This window comes from Spinacia oleracea, chromosome 6 (assembly GCF_020520425.1).
Source record: "Spinacia oleracea cultivar Varoflay chromosome 6, BTI_SOV_V1, whole genome shotgun sequence".
Classification (NCBI taxonomy): Eukaryota; Viridiplantae; Streptophyta; class Magnoliopsida; order Caryophyllales; family Amaranthaceae; genus Spinacia; species Spinacia oleracea.
Window position 1 is genome coordinate 126361111 of NC_079492.1, and position 20619 is coordinate 126381729.

General features: G+C 35.8%; 2 protein-coding genes across 3 annotated transcripts; one reads left to right on the forward strand and one right to left on the reverse strand.

The window, feature by feature from the left end:
• Positions 1-6370: 6370 nt before the first annotated feature.
• Positions 6371-9607, reverse strand: LOC110801593 (protein SEED AND ROOT HAIR PROTECTIVE PROTEIN-like). Its single transcript, XM_022006949.2, has 2 exons — positions 9327-9607; positions 6371-7338 (listed from the first exon to the last, which is right to left on the reverse strand). The coding sequence occupies exons 1-2, from the start codon at positions 9586-9588 to the stop codon at positions 7025-7027; spliced, it is 576 nt and encodes a 191-aa protein (XP_021862641.1). The 5' UTR covers positions 9589-9607; the 3' UTR covers positions 6371-7024.
• Positions 9608-13083: 3476 nt separating this feature from the next.
• LOC110801571 (ethylene-responsive transcription factor ERF073) lies at positions 13084-14471 on the forward strand. 2 transcript variants are annotated; one of them, XM_022006928.2, is made up of 2 exons: positions 13084-13465; positions 13550-14471. In XM_022006928.2, the coding sequence occupies exons 1-2, from the start codon at positions 13306-13308 to the stop codon at positions 14308-14310; spliced, it is 921 nt and encodes a 306-aa protein (XP_021862620.1). In that variant the 5' UTR covers positions 13084-13305; the 3' UTR covers positions 14311-14471. The 2 variants fall into 2 exon arrangements, with proteins under 2 accessions (XP_021862620.1, XP_021862621.1); XM_022006929.2 differs by having other exon boundaries at positions 13112-13465; positions 13561-14471.
• Positions 14472-20619: the final 6148 nt, after the last annotated feature.

Genomic DNA, 20619 nt, shown 5'->3' on the forward strand with positions numbered 1-20619 from the left:
CCCGTGTATTTATGATGAAATGACAATAATACCCTTTAAAATATATCACCCCCTTTCTCCTCCATTCATCTCTCCCACTTCCCTGTGACCTTTACCATTATATTGTTTTTCTGGCCACCACCCCCTTCCCTATGACCTCTGCCTTTGTTGTATATATCAACAAGAAACTAATATTCTGGGCGAAGACAATTCACATACATAATAGTACCAGGTATTAGATTGTAAAAATATTCTGGGCGAAGACTCGCAATTTAATATAATATTTGTACACCAATTAAGTATTCTCACTCATTGATAAGGAGTATTAGTTTCCTAATAACCGGGATATTAGTGCAATCTAACCAGGTTGTTTTTTTAAAAAAAACTCATCCTTGCAGCACGAAAATGGCGGCATTGAACCATGGTGTGTCGCAAGGAAAATGTGGCGGCGACCATGATTTAGCCACAAATCTTGTGCGGTTGAACCATGGTCGCCACCGCATTTACTTACAAAAAAAATGAATTTACTAAGTTAACAAAACTTCAATGCCTTAATCTTGAATTTGATTTAGGAAGAAAATTAAGAACGATTTTAAGGTAATTATTCATAATAAAGGATAAGCTCTCTTGGAGTAATTAGAGTAATTAATCTAAGTAATTAAGCTAATTAAGCTCAGCCTTAGTTTTTAATTCATGTGACTTATTTTTGTCCTTTTCTGCACATGTATGGGTACTAGCCATGAGCTGTCCCAAGGGAGTAGGGTTTGCTCTCGTCTTTTGCATTGGTGTGCCTCACTATATAAGTGTGTGCAAGTTGTTTTGTAGGCAAGCAACCTAATACAATATCATTGAGCCTCCATTTCTTTCTCTTCTCTATTTTCTGCATTTAAGTTCTGAATTCCATGCACAAGCTTTGAGCTTTTTGTTCATCACAATCAGTGACAATCAAGTTATCATGGTATCAGAGCCAAGCCTGTGTATATGGAATAGAACGTTGCTTCATTAAAATCCAAAGCTTTGATCTTTGAATCTGAAATCCTTCTGCCTCACTTTTCTGTTCTTCTTCCTTTCTCTTTTCTCTTCTCTCTCTGAATCCTCTGTGAATCTCTTCTTCTTTCTCCTCTGGCAAAGCTTTCTTCTTTCCTAAGAAAGTTTGTATCTTTCTCTCCAAATCAGTAATGTCGTCAAAGCTGACATTTGCTGACATACAGAACCCTTTGTTCCTCCATCCTTCTGATAATGCAAGTTCCATAAGCATTGATAAACCGCAAGGAGCTGGTGATTATAGAGCATGGAGATGAAGCATGGAAATCAACCTGTCATCTACTCCCTCCGTTTCTTTTTGTCTGTTACGTTTTGACTTTTGCACGTTTATTAACGTATGATAAAGATTCTTTTCTTTTTTATTAAAAAAAAAAACTCAAGTAAAACATTAACCCACTAATTATTACAACAACCAATAAAATTATTTTATTTATCAAAATGAACCAATAATGGAAAAGCACACAAATTGCCAACTTAACATACTTGGGAAATCGTTAGGAAATTTAATGAGTTGAAAAAATTGGACCAATTAAAATTAAAAGTTGGCACAAAAAATGATAGAAAAATAAGTTTATAAAAGGAAATATTCTCCTACATAACAAACATTATGAAACACCCTAAAAGGAATACGTAACAAACAAAAAGAAACGGAGGGAGTAAAAGAAAGATGGGGTTTGTGACTGGTACAACAGTGCAAGACACTGAAGATGAGGTAAAATCTGAACTATGGGATATATGCAACAATATGGTGATTGCTTGGATACATAATAATGTTTCTTCCTCCATAAAAAAATCCATCATTTACATTACCTCTGCTAAAGAAATCTGGAATCAACTTGAAGTTAGGTTTGCTTTGACTCATGGGTCTAGAAAATATAGAATAAACAAAGATCTCTACAATACCAAACAAAATGCTAGTTCAATCAATGATTACTACACTGCTTTGAGTGTCTTGTGGGAAGAACTAGACTCCATGAATATGCTACCTGCTGTTACCAACATAACTGATGATATCAGAAAATTGTTGGAAGTTGTTGACCAACAGAAAGAGGAATCCATGTTATTTCAGTTCTTGAATGACCTAAATGACAAATATGGACCTCAAAGGAGTCAAATCTTGATGATGACTCCCCCTCCCACCGTTGAAAGTGCCTGTGCAGTGTTGCAACAGGAAGAATCCCAAAGAGAGGTTTTGAAATTCATCAAACCTGAGACAGAAATGTCTGCTATGTTTACCAAAACCCAATCAGATAGAGTAGATACTGTTTGCAAGGCATGTGGTGTGAAGGGTCACTTGACTGAAAAATGTTGGACTATCATTGGATATCCAAAGTGGCATTCTAGACATGGAAAGGTTGCTGTAAAACCTGGAAATCGAGAAAGTGGAGCATCATCATCCTATTCAAAGTGGAATGTGGGAAAAAACAACTCTACCAGAGTTGCAACAACTGCTCAGAGTACTGAAACAAAGTCTGAAACAGGTGTATTGTTCACACCACAACAGTTGGACCAACTGGCCAAGTTATTGCCTAACCTGGTGTCCAAATCAACTTCCAGGCACACTGATACTGATGATGAGTTGGATATTCATTTCTCTGGTATGATCTCTTGCTATCATGCTGCAGAACTGAGTGATGCATGGATAGTTGACTCTGGTGCTTCAGACCATATGACTCCTCATCTCCATTATCTGACTGAGCCAATTGCTGCAAAGAGTGGTCCCAAAATCAATCTGCCAACAGGAGAAACAGCCATGATATCCCACATGGGAAAAGCAACCATTGGAACAAACATTGTTCTGAAAAATGTGTTGTGTGTCCCAAAATTTCAACATAACTTGCTTTCTGTGCAAAAGCTGATCAAAGAAAGCAACTGTGAAGTGTTATTCTATCCAACACACTGTGTAATAGCTGACAGCAAAACAAAGAAGACTCTAGGTGTGGGAAAGACAAGAAATGGACTTTACTACCTGGAGAAAAATGATGTTGAGAAACAAAATGAGAACACTCATTTTGGCTTTGCTGCAAACAAAGTTGCTGAAGAATACACACTGTGGCATAATAGACTTGGTCATGCCTCTCTCTCAAAACTTGAACACTTGGAGTGTGTGAAGCCCTATCTGACAGCAAAGAATGATGCAGTGTGTATCACCTGTCCCATGGCCAAGTTTGCAAAAGTGCCTTTCAGTCTGAGTTCTTCTCATGCTGATGAGATATTTGAATTGGTGCACATGGACATTTGGGGTCCTTACAGAGTGGAAACAAGGAACAAATTCAGGTATTTCATGACAATTGTTGATGATCATTCAAGAATGACATGGATATACTTGCTGCAATACAAATCTCAGTCCCTGGATACCCTTGTGATGTTTCAGAACTATGTAAAAAACCATTTCAGTAAATCCATCAAACACTTGAGAACTGACAATGCCCTGGAATTTGATGATGAAGAGTGTCAGAATTTTTTCTCTAAAAATGGAATTCTTCATCAAACATCATGTGTGAGAACACCTCAACAGAATGCAAGAGTGGAAAGAAATCATAGACATGTGCTGGAAATGGGAAGAGCATTGAGATTTCAAGCCTCATTGCCTTTACATTTTTGGGGTGATTGTGTGATGAAAGCAGCTCATATAATTAACAGACTTCCTGTTAAGATACTTGAAAACAAGACTCCATTTGAAGTTCTTCACAACAAAAAACCAGAGTATGAACACTTGAGAGTGTTTGGATGCTTGGCCTTTGCTCCAAACCCAGAGATCACTACTGATAAGTTCAAGGCAAGGGGAGTGCCTTGTGTCATGTTGGGTTACCCATCATCTCAAAAAGGTTACAGATTGTTGAACCTAGTTACAAGGCAAGTTATGGTGACAAGGCATGTGAAATTTAAAGAACATATCTTCCCCTTCCACTCAAATGCTGAAAACTCCTACATGAAACCTCTACCTCAAACCCAGCCAAACACAAACCTTTTTCCATCATCTGATTTGTTTGACATGTTTTGCAATGACAGTGATGATGAACCTGTTGAAAACAGCAACATTCCTGAAACTGATTCACCTACCCAAATCCATGAAATCACTGAACCTGAATCTGAAGAAGAACAGTCAAAAGAACCCAATGCTTCACATGTTGAAGATGTGGCTCCAAGAAGATCATCCAGATTTCACTCAGCACCAGTGTGGTCAAAAGACTATGTGATGAAGAATAACTCAAATACTCAACACATAGCTAATTTGGCTGAGTGTGAGATCCATAATACATTCTATTGCTTCTTGGTGACTCTGAGCAACATCAGTGACCCAATATTCTTCAAACAAGCTGTCACTCAATCAAAGTGGGTCAATGCCATGAATAGAGAGTTGGATGCACTGGAACTCAATGATACCTGGGATATATGTATCTTGCCTCCAGGGAAGCAGGCCATTGGGTGTAAATGGCTGTTCAAAACCAAGTTCCACCCTGATGGAAAACTGGACAAGAACAAATCAAGATTAGTGGCTTTGGGGTGCAAACAAAAGTATGGTCAGGACTATGCTGAAACATTTGCACCTGTGGCAAAAATGACAACTGTAAGAACCATCTTGGCAGTAGCAGCAATGCAAGATTGGTATGTGTTTCAAATGGATGTCACTAATGCTTTCCTACATGGAGACTTGTATGAGGATGTGTATATGAAATTGCCTCAAGGTTATACTGGAATTGGGAGTAGAATCAAACTGAATGTCACTGATGAATGTGATGTATCTCAGAAAGTTGTGTGCAAGCTGAAAAAATCTTTGTATGGCCTGAAACAAGCCCCAAGACAATGGTTTGCCAAACTTTCAAAAACACTGATGAGGTTTGATAAACAGTCCAAGTCAGACTACAGTCTGTTCACAAAGTCAAACATCCAAGATATTACCTTGATACTGATCTATGTTGATGATCTGTTGATATGTGGCACAAACCTGACAGAAATTACAACTCTCAAAGAAATGTTGTCAAAGTCATTTCATATGAAAGATCTTGGAGAATTGACCTATTTTTTGGGTCTTGAAGTGTTCAAATCCTCCTCTGGTTTCTTTGTGTCTCAAAGAAAATATGCCTTGGATTTGCTTAAAGAACATCACATGGTGGATGTCAAACCTATTTTGTTGCCCATGGAATCAAACCTGAAACTTACCACAGACAAGGGAGAGTTGCTTCCTTCCCCTAATCCTTATCAGAGGTTGTTGGGTAGGCTGATTTACTTGACTATCACTAGGCCTGACATCTCCTTCACTGTACAACTCTTGAGCCAATTCATGCATCAACCTACTTCAGTTCATATGCAAGCTGCCAAAAGACTCCTAAGATACATTGCTGGCACTGTCAATCAAGGCATACTACTTGCTTCCACCTCTGCAGCCACTCTAACAGCTTATTGTGACAGTGATTGGGCTGGATGTCCAATGTCAAGAAGATCAACCTCAGGTTATTGCATCTTCCTGGGGAAATCTCCTGTTTCTTGGAAAGCAAAGAATCAGTCAGTTGTGGCTAGATCATCAGCAGAAGCTGAATACAGGGCTATGGCCTTGACCTCTTGTGAAGTAACTTGGCTGACACACTTATTGAAGGACCTAGGTCTGACCAATCTACCACCTGCAGTGCTAAAATGTGACAACCAAGCAGCTCTTGCTATAGCTGCTAATCCTGTTCTACATGAGAGAACAAAGCATCTGGAAGTTGACTGTCACTTCATCAGAGACAAAGTACAGAATGGCAGCATTGTCATAGAGCAAGTCCCATCTACTGAACAGATTGCAGATGTTCTGACTAAGGTTCTCACTGTAAAGCAACATCAGTATCTCTTGGACAAGTTGGGAGCTACCACTCACAACTTGAGGGGGAGTAATAAAGGATAAGCTCTCTTGGAGTAATTAGAGTAATTAAGCTAAGTAATTAAGCTAATTAAGCTCAGCCTTAGTTTTTAATTCATGTGACTTATTTTTGTCATTTTCTACACATGTATGGGTACTAGCCATGAGCTGTCCCAAGGTGTGCTCTCTTCTTTTGCATTGGTGTGCCGCACTATATAAGTGTGTGCAAGTTGTTTTGTAGGCAAGCAACCTAATACAATATCATTGAGCCTCCATTTCTTTCTCTTCTCTATTTTCTGCATTTAAGTTCTGAATTCCATGCACAAGCTTTGAGCTTTTTGTTCATCACAATCAGTGACAATCAAGTTATCAATTCACAATACGAGATTATGAACTGCTTAATTTTTCAAGCTATTATATAACTCTGCTTTAAACGTACGTTACGAAAATATATCATTTAAAAACTTAACGTATACGAAAATATATCATTTAAAAACTTAACGTCTCTTATATACGAAAATATATTTATAGAAAATGTACGTAGTATATATGTATTGATGAGAACTTCTACGATTATACAATACATAAGTCGTCAAGAATATTATAGTGCAATCATACACTCATTTCATCATGTGGATTATGCTCTTAACACTCTGCCTCATATGTGAGTCACCGTCAAACTTGCAGTCTGGACAAATCATATAACGTACGTCCTTATTGGACCCTCTTAACTTGAGGTTAAGCCTTATTTGGGGTATTCACTTCTATTAGGCTACTTGCTCCACAAATATCTAAATACGTTGGGACATACACAAGCCCATACAAGAGATCAAAGAGATTGACCATATATAAACATGGTGGGATTACATCCTAAAATCAATTAATGATATGTGAAGTAGCTCAACAGTCTTATGGAGTATATGTTAGTCAATCTCTCTCTATCTCTTTTTTGTAGGACAACTCATCAATACTCACATGTGGATTATACTCTTAACTGGTAAAAAAAAAAAAAAAAAAAATTTACTCGATCCCCCTTTTCCCAAGTCTTAACATTCAAATTGAATGACATTTTGATGAACCAAAAATCATGAATCATCCCAACTATGGCGATTGATGAACCAAATATATTTGATTAAAGAAAAAAAAGAGTTATTTTAATAATTAGTATGAAGAAGTTTTGAAGGCAAAAGGTCCAACAGAGTAGAGCATAGACTTGTCCGAAAGGCGCCTCGGTTTAGAAGGATGAGCACCAGAGAGGCCATCGTTGGTATCAGTTGGGACGTTGCAGTCGCCGCCAACGGTAGGTTCATCAAGGAACACCCTGCAGTTACTGAAACTGTAACCTGGAGATGTATACTCTGCCAAGTTGATTAGAAAGTAACCCTTTTTATCTGTAAGTTGTGTTTCAACTGAGAATGGTGCCTTTTCATTCCCATACTTGTCCTTCACCATGCATGTAACCCTTCCTGTTGCCCCTGTCAAATTTTCCCCGTTTTGTACATCATTAGTATTTAGTATTACTAATGGTTTATTGATTTAAATAGGGGTATGTGAACAGTAAATATTACTAAGGCATGTGTAAAAAGTTAACCTCAAACTGTAAGTTTGTACTCCGACAAAAGTATTGTGACAATATCTATCATCAAATATTCAAATACCAAGGTATATGATTTAAATTTTTCGAGAGTTTCTCGATGGTCCCCTCGTACTTTTAGCTTCTCTCTTTGGTCATAATTTTTATTTTTGTTACTATTGACTTTTGTAAATGATGATACCCATGAAATTTTTGTTTTTTCTCCAAATTAAACTACTTACTCCGTTTTAAAAATATCGCACCATGGTTGACTTTTACTCTTTTAATCATTACTTTAACTATTAATATCTGAAATCGTGTGCAAGTAAAAATTATAAAAAAATTAATATTCAGAAAATATATATCGATACGAATCTAACATGAGCCCATATGATATGACTAAAATTTTCTTACTTACGAATCACAAAAAATGGCCAAAGTCGTAGTGTGAATAGCGTAAAAAACAAATGGTGCGATATTTTCGAAACGGAGGAAGTATTTAATTTTCTCCATCCCGTTACTAATACTCCAAATATAATAATCAAACCTAAGCTAATTATTAGTCTTAAGCCTCTCGTGTTTCTACCATGAAGGTTGGAGTTCAATGATTAAATACACATCGGCCTAATTATTAATAATAGTAATTAACAATATTAGAAATGGGGATGAAGCTAAGTAAAATGGTTTATAATAATATTGGATCACAAAATCTCAATTGTGCTATTGTCAAAAGTACAATACTATTGTCAGTAAGTTAGTAACATAATTAAAAAATTGTTTAACAAAGAAAAAAAAAAAAAAAAAAAGTAAGAGATTACAATTGGGCAGTTTCCAAAATTAAAGTGGCATTGTGTTCCGTTTGGGCTTAACCCAAGTCCTAACCCAATATTAAAAAGTTATCAAAAAGCTTATTTTCAGGGAGCCCGTTACTGTGAAGTCGGTATGTAATGGACTCAATTAAGAAGAATGGTTTTGTCACCATAAATCCATAATACTGCTACAAATCCTAAACTTATCATTTTCCTTATTTTTTTTGGTGGATCATCTATTTATTTCAACGTTCAAATTAATTAACTACTACTTGTATTTTATTCTTGGTGTTTCACCTTCAAAGGATTATTTTATGCCCCTCGAAAAAAGTATTGTATTATCTTATATAGATTATATTTTATTCTTTTTTCCTCGCAATTTACTCTTTAACTCATTTCTCTTATTTTATTCACATTTTTTTCTCGGACAAATTGTTTTTTTACCACCTATAAAATCGAAAAATTGTTTTTTATCACCTAAAAAATCAAAACTTGTATTTTACCACCTAAAAAAAATTATAACTTGTTTTTTAACACCTAAAAGCGAAAAATTAGATAAATCCTTTATGTATGGCTATCTATTTCAACTTTCCTCCAATTTTTTACACTCCCTATATGATTTTCCTTAACTCTTTCACCCTTCTTGCTTTACTTTCATTAAATTTTGTCGATTTTGTGAATTAATGGTGGTCAAAATTTATGCAAATTCATTAAACGTAAGTAAGTTGGGGAAGTGAAGAGAGTTAAATACATGAAATCGTGTAAGAGTAGAACATATAAGAAGTATTACCGTTATTGTCGCCCCCTACATAACATTTTAATACATTTTTTCATTTAAAAAACAAGTTTTAAATTTTATTTAGGTGGTAAAATACAAGTTTTAGTTTTTTAAGTGGTAAAAACAATTTTTCGATTTTGTTAGGTGGTAGAAAATAATTTATCCTTTTCTCTCACACCAACTAAAATTTGGTATTATATTTTTCTTATTTTGTCCACTTTTTTCAAAAACTTTCCAAGAAATAAGAGCGTAAAATAAAAAGATTTAAGAATGGAAAGGTTATATACACATGAGAAAAATCACCTTGCATGGGAATCAAATCTGTGTATCTTTTGCAATAGATGCTGCCTTGAATTTTGATAGCAACATTATTACTATTTTCTTCAGGGTTGTAACTTGGAGTGTTATCTTCCGGTTGGTAAGGCTCTAAGCTGCGCCCAGCTTTGTAACCACCATTACCGGGTCCGTACGGCTTCAAGCTACGACCGGTTTTATACTCTGCTGAAGCAATGCCTAGAAATGCAACAACGCTAATGGAAACTAAGAAGAAATTAGAAAATGCCATTTAATTTAAAAAAAAAATATGTGTTTGGTTCTAGATGAAATATACTTCAATTCCTTGACATTTATACTATTTTTAGACTTTATTATTTAAATTTATATCTCATATTTAGTTTAGTAGGGTGGAAATAGTTTGCAGTCCTTAGTCCTTACTACGTGTGGTTAGTTACGCCCACGTTTGCTTTCTGATGCAACTACAAGATTTGCATACCACTAAATTATTGAATTAATTGGTAAATATATATATATTTTGAAATAACTAGAAAAAATTGCTTTAATTTGTTGATTTTAGTAATTAAGTATTTAAGTACATGGACTTCTCCTTGAGGCCGGATATTTATCTTTTTTGTAATTCTTTTTACTAATTTCTTGCAAACTTAATTTATTATCCTTGTTTGGCTAGTTCAACAAGTTTTGGAAAATTATTATCCTTGTAAGATTTATAATAATGGCCAAATCTATACTAATATATTGTAAGATTTATAATAATGGCCAAATCTATACTAATATATTAAAAGGCGTTTATGAAAACGTATGTGTCATGTATACCCCCTCCTTATTATTACGTCATGTCACCGCTAATAATCATCATGACATGTTGACAACCAAAAAAATCATGTAGCAAGGATTGAACATCAAACCTCATGTATTAAAGTTTCACTTCTTACCATCTTAACTAGCTACAATGTATGTTATACTTTCCCATATAAATATAAAATACAATCTTTTAAAAATGGGCACATTTTTACAAAAAGTAAACCCTACTAAAAGTAAAACCCGGAGTAACACCTGGACCACACACTAGTTATCCCTTAATTTATGCACTAATCACTCTTTTTCCACCCAAAAAAATACACGGACTTTTTCAATGTTGGAACTTGGTAGTTGGAAGTGATGTAAACTTTAATGTTTATCTTTTCAATGTTTATATAAAAGAAATATGGAGGGTTTTGACTTTTTAAGTCAATTTGTAATATGTAATCTAGTAGATCTTGTTAGAATATTTTGTAGAAATCTTGATAACATGATTTAGATTACGTAAACCTAACCAAGGGGAAAAATATTGATGCAAAACTACAAGGAAAATTTTTGGAATTTTTTAAATGGTCCAAGTAGAGTCGGCTTGATGATTACTCTGTAGCTTTTTAGGACACTTCTAGATAATCGTCATCTTAATTTGATGAGTTTAAAGATGGCATTTATTTTCGTCTAGCTTCTTTGTTACCACAAAGGCAATTTTATAAACTTGTTACCCCAACACTTTCAAACTTTCGTGGAATTGGATTTATCTTAATTTAAGATGTTTCTTTCCCTTTGGAAAAAAAAATAATGTGAAAAGAAATTGTTCATTTTCATAAGCAAAGCAATTTTAATCAACTTATATTATACGTATACGAAGTACATAGTATCTAATTAAGCAATGCAGTTTAACCAGCTATCATATATATTTGCACAATGTTCCACCATTTGAACTAAGAGACAAATGTTATGACTTAGTTTACTGCAAAGTGAGGAAAAAATAAAAGGAGTCTCCTGTCTCTAAAATGCCCATTGTGACAAATGAATTTAAAATGTTAAGCTTAGAAGGTGAAATTTTAACTATTACAGTAAGTCAAACCTTGTTAAGATCTGACCCATGAAACATCACGTGTGAGAATCCCACTTTGATAAAAGAGAAGAGAATTAAACACTTAATAAGGCTAAGGGGCTACTCCCCTTATTGCCATACAGTTTTAAGGTGGAACCTCCTTTGAACTTGTTAAGTGGGCTCTCTCTCTTGATAACGGGTGCGGCCCAGATCTGTTTTTGACATGGTATCAGAGCCAGACCCACAGCTGGGACCTTGGACCGTTTACTCTGGGCCAAATTAAAAATGGCACGTGTGAGGGGGAGTGTCGAGAAACGCGCTCTGACCTATGAAATATCACACGTGACCGAACTAAAAAGGGACCTCACACGTGAGGGGATCCCACGTTGATAAAAGATGAGAGATTAAATCACTTAATAAGGCCAAGGGGCTACTCCCCTTATTGCCATATGGTTTTAAGGTGGAACCTCCTACGGTCTTGTTAAGTGGACTCTCTCTCTTGATGACGGGTGCTGCCCAGACCCGTATTTAACAAACCTAACTTTGTATAGAAATTAAAACTACTTGTACATTAAAAGGCTTATTTGTATAATTGTATTATACCGGTTCAACCAATGTTATACTTCCTCCGTCTTTTAATACTCGCAACGTTTGGACTTTTGCCACTATTCATATAATCTACTTTGACTATTCGTAGTGTTTTTTATATAAGATAAAACATAGTCATGTGGGATCTTGTTAGATTCGTCTCAATGTGTATTTTCAAAATATCAACTTTTTATAATTTTTGCATAAAGAGAATTTAAGATATAAATGATTAAAGTTGTGCATCGACATGCGTGAAACTAACAAACGTTGCGAGTATTAAAAGACGGAGGAAGTACTTTGTTTCAAAATGATATTTATACTTTCTGTTTTACTATGTTTTATAATATTGTTAATACTCCCTCTGTCCCGGAATACTCGACCCGGTTTGACCGGCACAGAGTTTAAGGGACTTGAATTGACTTATTTAATTTAATAGGTAGTAGTTGATAGTGGGGTATTATTTTAATGTAGTTAGTGGGAAATGTGTAAAGGGGTGGGGTTGGGGAGAGTAGGGGTTGAATTTTTAATTATTTTTTGTATGGAGTAGGGGGTAGGTGGGTTAATAGGGGTGGAGTGAGAAATAATATAATATTGTTAGAATATTTCCATTTTTAGAAACAGGTCAAGTATTAAGGGACGGTCCGATAAGGAAAACAGGTCAAGTATTCTGGGACGGAGGGAGTATTATGTTTTACACTACTTTTAACATAAAAATTTATTATTTGTACCTTTTCTATCCATAACATTTACAACATCCACTCTCAGTTTCTCTAGCTGGATTTATTTTTTTCTTACACTCACTCATTTTTTGCACATTTTTCTTAATTTATTCATAATTAATATACAACGTTTTTTATATTCACTTTCTCTCTTATTTTAACATTTATGCAAATAATAACTGTAAATATTACTCCCTCCGTATTTATTTAAGAGATACACTTGCCTTTTACGGCCGTATTTATTTAAGAGATACACTTGCAATTTTTAGTAACTTATCAACACCACCATCTAATTAAATAATGTATCTACACCCCCACCACCACCCTCCACTCCCTAAAATGACATGGTTCCCACTTGTTTTTCTTATTAAAATATCTACTTAATCCACTTATTTTATTACTCTATTTTATTCAATTTTTTTTCTTAATATCCATGTCCGACCAAGTATATCTTTTAAATGAATACGGAGGGAGTATAACACAGAGGTAGTAAATTAGTACCCCTTTGAGATGATGTACAGAGAGAAGCGATAAACTTGCCCGTCACGAAAGACCAATGAAAAGATGGTACTTAAAAAAATGGAAAAGGGAGAAGTATCATACTTGGAAACCTCCTTTCTTCAGCTGTCTCCCACTCTCTAATTCTTTTCTTTACCGCCATTATAAATACACTTCTTATCCTCTTTCTACCTTCCTATCAACAATCCCATTCACAACTTGTCTTTTTCCAACAACAACAACAAGAACAAAACCCCCCCTTACTCTCAATAATCTAAATCTTATTTCGCATAAAAAAAATTACAATAATCTTTCAACTTTCTTGAGAATGTGTGGAGGTGCAATTTTAGCGGATTTAATCCCGCGTAATCAAGGCAGATATACTTCTGGTTCAGATTTCTGGCCTGATGCTTTCTTTTCAACATCAGATAACTTCACTAAACAAGTTTCAAATCGTCCTACTAAAAGGCCACTTTCCTATTCTTCAGGTAATTCACCTTTTCTCTCATTCAATTTCCTACAATGCAGTACTTGTTTCGTTATTGGATTGTGAAATTAATTTGGTTTGACAGGCGGTGTGCAGCTAGAAAAGCGGCCGAAGAAACAGAGGAAGACACAGTACAGAGGAATACGACAGCGGCCGTGGGGGAAATGGGCGGCGGAGATTCGTGACCCGAGGAAAGGTGTTCGTGTTTGGCTTGGTACTTTCAACACTCCTGAAGAAGCTGCTCGAGCTTATGATAAAGAAGCTCGTAAAATCCGTGGTAAAAAAGCCAAAGTTAATTTCCCTAATGAAGAGGAGGACAGTTTTACCAATCATCCTCAATTTTTTCCAGCTCCCTTGTATCAGCAGCAAAATCAACAACAATTCAACAACATTTTGCAGCCTGAAAATCAGATTCTTGACTACCCAACAACCGATTATATGAACCAAAATCTGCATGTTTCGTCAAATGGGTTGGCTTTAAATCAAGAGAGCTCAAATGGGTATAGCTTAGAATCTGCTTATGTTGCTCCAAATTTGATGGGTATCGCCACCACCAATCAAATGAAGGATGAGGTGAACCAGAGTTCATCGGGAAAAGTCGCGCCCGTGTCGATGACGGGGGAGAGGGCGGCGATTGTGTTGGCGGAAGAAAGAGAAGAAGAGGCGGAGAGTGAAGTGCAAAAGTTGTCAGAGGAGCTTATGGCTTATGAAAACTACATGAAGTTTTATGAAATTCCTTACATGGAAGGCCAATCTGCCACCGTAGCGCCGCCGTTGTGTTCTTGTCAAGAGGGAAATGCTACTTTGGAGCTTTGGAGTTTTGATGAAGATGTTCCCTCTACTTGAAGATTTGGATAATCATCGTCTTTTAATTTTAATTGAATGAGCGGTTAATAATAGGGAGAAGTTTTATTTTAATTGAGAAAAAAAGTGTAATTTTTTCTGCCCTTTTTCGTTGGCACTGGTTGTGGAAACTAATTTTCTAGAATTTGATATTGTGCTGAAAATTTTGAGTTGTTACCGTTATCCCATAATTTCCATCATTTACAAATTACAATTGATACATCTGGAAGTACAAAATTTGGGTTGTTGAAGCATGTTAAACTATTGTTAATAGGTTTATATTTTAGGAGTTTATATTGTGTTAGGGTTGTATACCTGTATATTATATATACGTCAATAATAATATACAAAGACATACAACCCTAACACAATATAAACTCCTAAAATATAAACCTATTAATAATAGGTAACTTTACTTAAATTTAGGAATTCTATATACAATATAATTCCTAATAAAGCATGATAGAAGGGCCAAGGGGAAGGAAGGGAAACTAAAGAGGAGGAAGATAAGCTCCGTTTTTCCTCTAAATATCTTCAATTTCGGAGGGACTTCAACAACAATCTACATCTCCGTCTCCTCTTTCCCCCAAGGCCCCAACCTTTCCTCTATGTTTCTCTTCCTTTCCTTTCTCTAAGTTTTCTCTTTTCCAAATACTTTGTAATTTTGTATACTGTAAATAATAAGTTATGCTCTGGCAATTTTAACCAAAATATATCGGCTACTTAAATCGTTAATTTAATACGGAGTAAATGGATTACTGTTAAGTATGTAACATAAACCAAGTATTTTAATCATTTGGTTGGCTAGAAAGGACAATTCCAAACTTGAGAGGAATATTACCCTATTTGACTTTATGCGCTTTTAAAAACGACTTTACACAATCAAGACGCACTTAAATGTTATAAAAAAATCAATATTCCAACAATATACCGCTAATGAGTACATTGTAATAAATCTAACAAAATTTAGCGTGATAATATTATTTCTAATAGGCTAATGAGTATTCATGGTTAAAGTTTTTAAAGTTTAACAAATTACGGAGTATAATTTATTGTAAGACAATCTTTTAAAGATGTACTCCTTCCGTCCCTTAGTACTCGCACCGGTCAAATCCGTGCAAAGTTTAAGACATTTGAATTTACTTATTAATTTAATGGGTGTTAGTTGTCAGTGGAATATTTTCTTTATTATAGTTAGTGAGAAATGTTTAAGGGGTGGGGACTGGGGAGTGGTGAGTGGGGATGTTAATTTTTAAATGATTTTTTTGTAGGTAGTGGGATGTAGATGGGTTAATAGATAAGTGTGAACAATAATATAATATGGATAAATATTTCTATTTATAAAAACGGTATAAGTATTAAAGAACGATCCGGAAAAAAAACGGTTAGAGTAAGGGACGGAGGGAGTACTCCGTAATACTCCGTACTAAACGTAAAATGCAACAACGCATTACTAACTGCATGAGTGCAAGTTGCAAGTGTAGTTCCCAGGTGCGCTCCTAGTTTTGGGATTCCATCTTTCATCTTTGTGGGCGCTCATAGTTATACGCTGTTCGTACTGCTGTACTACTCGTACGTCGTACTTACTAGTCAAACATTTTGACAGCCAAAATAAATACGAAGCAAATAAATGGTCACTCGTTTACCTTTTGTCCTTCAATCCATTGTTCTAAAAGTTTAGGACAAAGATGATTTATTTAAAATTTTATCCTTCAATCCATTATTCTAGAAGTCCGTAAAAATTATCCAATTTATCCGTTTTTGAGCCGAAATGATGATTCAAATCAACATGAAATCTAAAATGACACGATTTAAACCGGAAATCGATTTGAGACTAAATGACCTGACCTTCGAATCTATCCGAATCAAAATTAATCCGAAACAAAAGTTATCAAAATCGAATAATAACTCAAATTTACCAATAATTTAAACTAAATCACACAAGTTTTTAGCTTTTATTATTATTAATCCTTCTGTCCCATGCTAGTTTTTACACTTTCTATTTTCATCCGTTTATATTCATGTTTACACAAATTTTTCAGAAAGACCGATCTACGATAACATATTGTGTGCCGGCCCAAAAGAGGAAGGTTATCTGCACCTGTTTTGTTCATTTTGTTACCCTTATTGATGTTATTAGTTTTCTTTATTGTATTTATAGTTAAGTTACCTTATTTTCAAGGCTATTAGCTCAAATGGTAAAACAATGTACAATATTGTACATGGTGTGAGTTCAAGTGTACAACCTATGTTACACTTGTGTATTGGTGCATTCTCATTGTTGGTTGCATTGATCATATTTATAACTTGTAACAAGCATATCACTCAAGACATTTCTAGAGATATCTAAGCCGCACCCAACTAAGGAAACCTCACAACGAAAGTCTCTCGATATTCTCTCACTAAAAATTCTTGGGCATAGCAATTTATACTACAAGAAATTGACTAATTTTAGACCGTCGAAAATGGTCGGTAAAACACGAAATACGGTCGGTAAACCGTTTGGCGACCGCCAACAATCGCAAAAGGGCGGTCAGTGTTCACATGGACGATATTTTGTGGAACTCCGACCATAAAACGGTCGCTAAAAATACCAGCTCCTTGAGCTCGCCGGAGACGGAGAAGGATCTGAACATCTTATTCCGATCTCCGGCGAGCGAATCATTTGAAGTTTTGTTGTTACTAGTCTTCTTATAGAATTTTCCAACTGGATTTGCAGCTCCTTTGGTGGTGTTCCTATCGATCAGAATAATCATAAGTCTCAAATACTTCTGTTTTAAGGTCCAGTACTTTTCTTTCTAGTGTTTTCTTTGGTAAGTACTGTGAGTTTGGAGTTTAATTTTGGTAATCTTTCTTGCGTCAGAGTGCTGTTTTGTTCAGTATTTAATCTTTTTGGGTTTTTAAATGTGTCCCTTGGAGACTTATAATAAATTTAGGAGAGAACTCAATAGAATTCTCACAGAGGGGGATAACCTTAAGGAAGAGGACGAGATTTTCACTGAATTAATCTCTAATTCAAAAAATCATAGGGGGTGTTCTGGATCTTGCAAAGGATATGAAGGAGGAAGGAAATCTTTTTTTCAAGCAAGAGAGTATATAAGATGCTCTAGATAAGTATGGTTGTGTTGGGGTTATTCTTGGTTACTTTCAATTTGAGGAGAATGATGATAGAGCTGGATTTTTATGATTTGGCTAACTGTATTTTGCTAAATTCAGCAGCTTGTTTTAGTTAGAAAAGGGAGTTTGAGCAGGTAGGTCAAATTTGTTCAATTATCTTGGAATTCAACCCGAGTAATGGAAAAACTTTGTTTAGAAGAGCCATGGCTGCTAAGGAATTAGGGAGAAGTGACTTGGCCTATTGGGACATGTTAGTGGCTTCCCATTATGATCTCAAACATTCAGATGTGGGTAAGAAGCTTGAAGAAGTAAAACAATTTCGAGCCAAGGAGAAATCAGGAAACCATTCTCAAGGTAATGTCCCAATTGGGTTAGGACTTGGTTTGTCTCCACTGAAGAAGAAGAAGTCTAAAAAGGATGTGGTGAATAACATGGTACCTGAACCAATTCTATATATCCTGAAAGATAAGTGTTTGTCGGAATGTTCTAGTGTTGTTGAGGAAAATATTATGCCTTTGGAATTGGAAAGAGGGGAGGGTGAGATGATGGAAGAGGTTGAAAGTGTTTCAAACTCAGAGAATATTAAGTTGGTGGAACCCAATTATCGGTTTGTTAACCGAAGAAGGTCGGGTTCATCATTGTCCATCTCAAAGAAAGACTATCAGTTATTTTTGAAAGGAAAATCTGTTAGGTTATGATACATATGAATAAACATAAATCATGCGGAAAAACCATAAAGCCAGGAAACATATTATTTACACATAATCATATAGCATAATTTAGGTGCATACACTTTGTAGCGTGCCCTCCCTAGCTGCGCCCGAACCGAACAAGAACAAGTCTTTAGGACTCCAAGTGTCGTCCCTCCGTAGATAGTCCACAGCACGTCCGGATCCGCCTTAAGATTGACCAACTAGAATCGCCCTTAAGGTACTATAATTTTCGGCAATTATGGGCAAGAATGTGACTGAATTTTTGCTCTCAAAAATCACTTTGAATACTTCAAAACTCGTTATAAATTGTGAACCCAAGCCACATATTTATAGGGGTATGGAAAGAGAATTGGAATCCTACTAGGATACGAATTAATTAAATTAGAATCCTAGTAGAACTCTTATTTAATTAATTTATCTTTTAGGATTAGGAATTTAATCATATATCGAATCCTGATAGCTTTAGGATTCGTATAGCACGTACACGAGCATCGCACGAGCACCGCACACTCGCGCAGGCCTTGCGGCCCACGCTGAGCGCACAACGCTCGGCCCATGCTTGCTGCCTGTGTCCGCGCGCGCGCCCAAGGCCTTGGCTGGGCCTGGCCTTGCGCTGGGCCTGTTCGAGGCTTGGCGTGTGTTGGTGATGCGTGTGGCTTGCTGGGCGATGGCCTGGCTTCGTGCTGGGCCTTCGTCTAGCGAGCCTCGTCCGATGCTAATTCGTACGATACGCTTCCGATTAAATTCCCGATTCCGGATATCATTTCCGATACGAACAACATTTAATATTTCCGATTCCGGAATTAATTTCCGTTTCGAACAAATATTTAATATTTCCGTTTCCGGAATTATTTTCCGATTCCGATAATATTTCCGATTCAGACAATATTTCCGTTTCCGGCAATATTTCCGATTCCGGCAATATTTCCATTTCCATTAATATTTTCCGATACGTACCATGTTTCCGTTTCCGGCAACATGTACGACTTGGATAATATTTATATTTCCGATACGATCCATATTTCCGTTTCCGGCAATATCATCGTTTCCGGAGTATTCATTTCTTGCTTGTGACGATCTCAGCTCCCACTGAAACCAAGATCCGTCGATTCCGAATATCCATAGATGGAGTATTTAATGCCATTAAATACGTGATCCGTTTACGTACTATTTGTGTGACCCTACGGGTTCAGTCAAGAGTAAGCTGTGGATTAATATAATTAATTCCACTTGAACTGAAGCGGCCTCTAGCTAGACATTCAGCTCACTTGATCTCACTGAATTATTAACTTGTTAATTAATACTGAACCGCATTTATTAGACTTAATATTATATTCATACTTGGACCAAGGGCACTATTTCCTTCAGTCTCCCACTTGTCCTTAGGGACAAGTGTGCATTACCTAATTCCTTTGTCGCTCGATGCTTGCTCTTGAACATAAGGTAAGAGTTGTCATCCTTATTATGTCTAGAGGTGTTTCTCGGTTTCAGAGTTCAACTGATCAAATAAACAGATAATCATAGCCTATGATTCATCCGAGCACGGCCATGCATTTTACAGTTTCTAGCTCTCCAAGTGGCCTTGTACAACTTTTAAGCATCTTATCCCGATTTATGGGAGGACAATCCCAATCTTGCGATCTTGAGATTAGACTTCGTTTGATAGGTGATTACCTGAGCGTTGCCTTTATAGCCTCCTTTTACGGTGCGACGGTTGGTCAACGTCAAAGTAACCAGTTCTCAAACAAGTAATCTCAAATCACTCAGGTATTGAGGATTTAGTGTCTAATAATTTTAATGAAATTTACTTATGACAGATTTTCATCTCTTCCAGTAAAGTTTCTTAGGTCTGTCCGATACTAGTCTTCCCAAAGTAAGTATCTATGCAAATGATTATGACATTGCCATGTCCACATAGTTCAAGAAACAGAACTACTAGTCATCTTGCATTCTAGTCGTCTAACGTTTTCTATACGTCCATCTTTATAGAAAACTCCGACCAGGGACCATTTTCAACTTTTGACATTCAAGTTCACTTGATAGACATTTCTTAGTCACAGGACTGGTCCTGACAGTCTATCTTGAATATTTCGTCAAATTGAAAGGACTCATCATTTAATACTAAATCAAGATTAAATGGAATATTAAAATATATTTCATATATGATAAATGTTCAACCCTAATGTTTTACAACCATGGGCCTCAAAACCCATCTTTAAAACAGTTCATGGAATTCAAAACTATGCTTGATTTCCAGTGCTACAATGTGAGTGTTGCTTCTCACTTGTTGCATAAGTTTAGTTATCATGCTTTGCCAATCTTAATATCCCTTTCATCGAATGTTCTTCGAGATAGGATGATAAGATATTTTGAGTTTGTTTATTATGTGATCTAGTCTTTCTTACTTAAATAGTGGTTCTATGCATTTTTCAATGAAGAACTATTAAGTCAACAGACATGTGATCTACCCAAGTTCAATGAA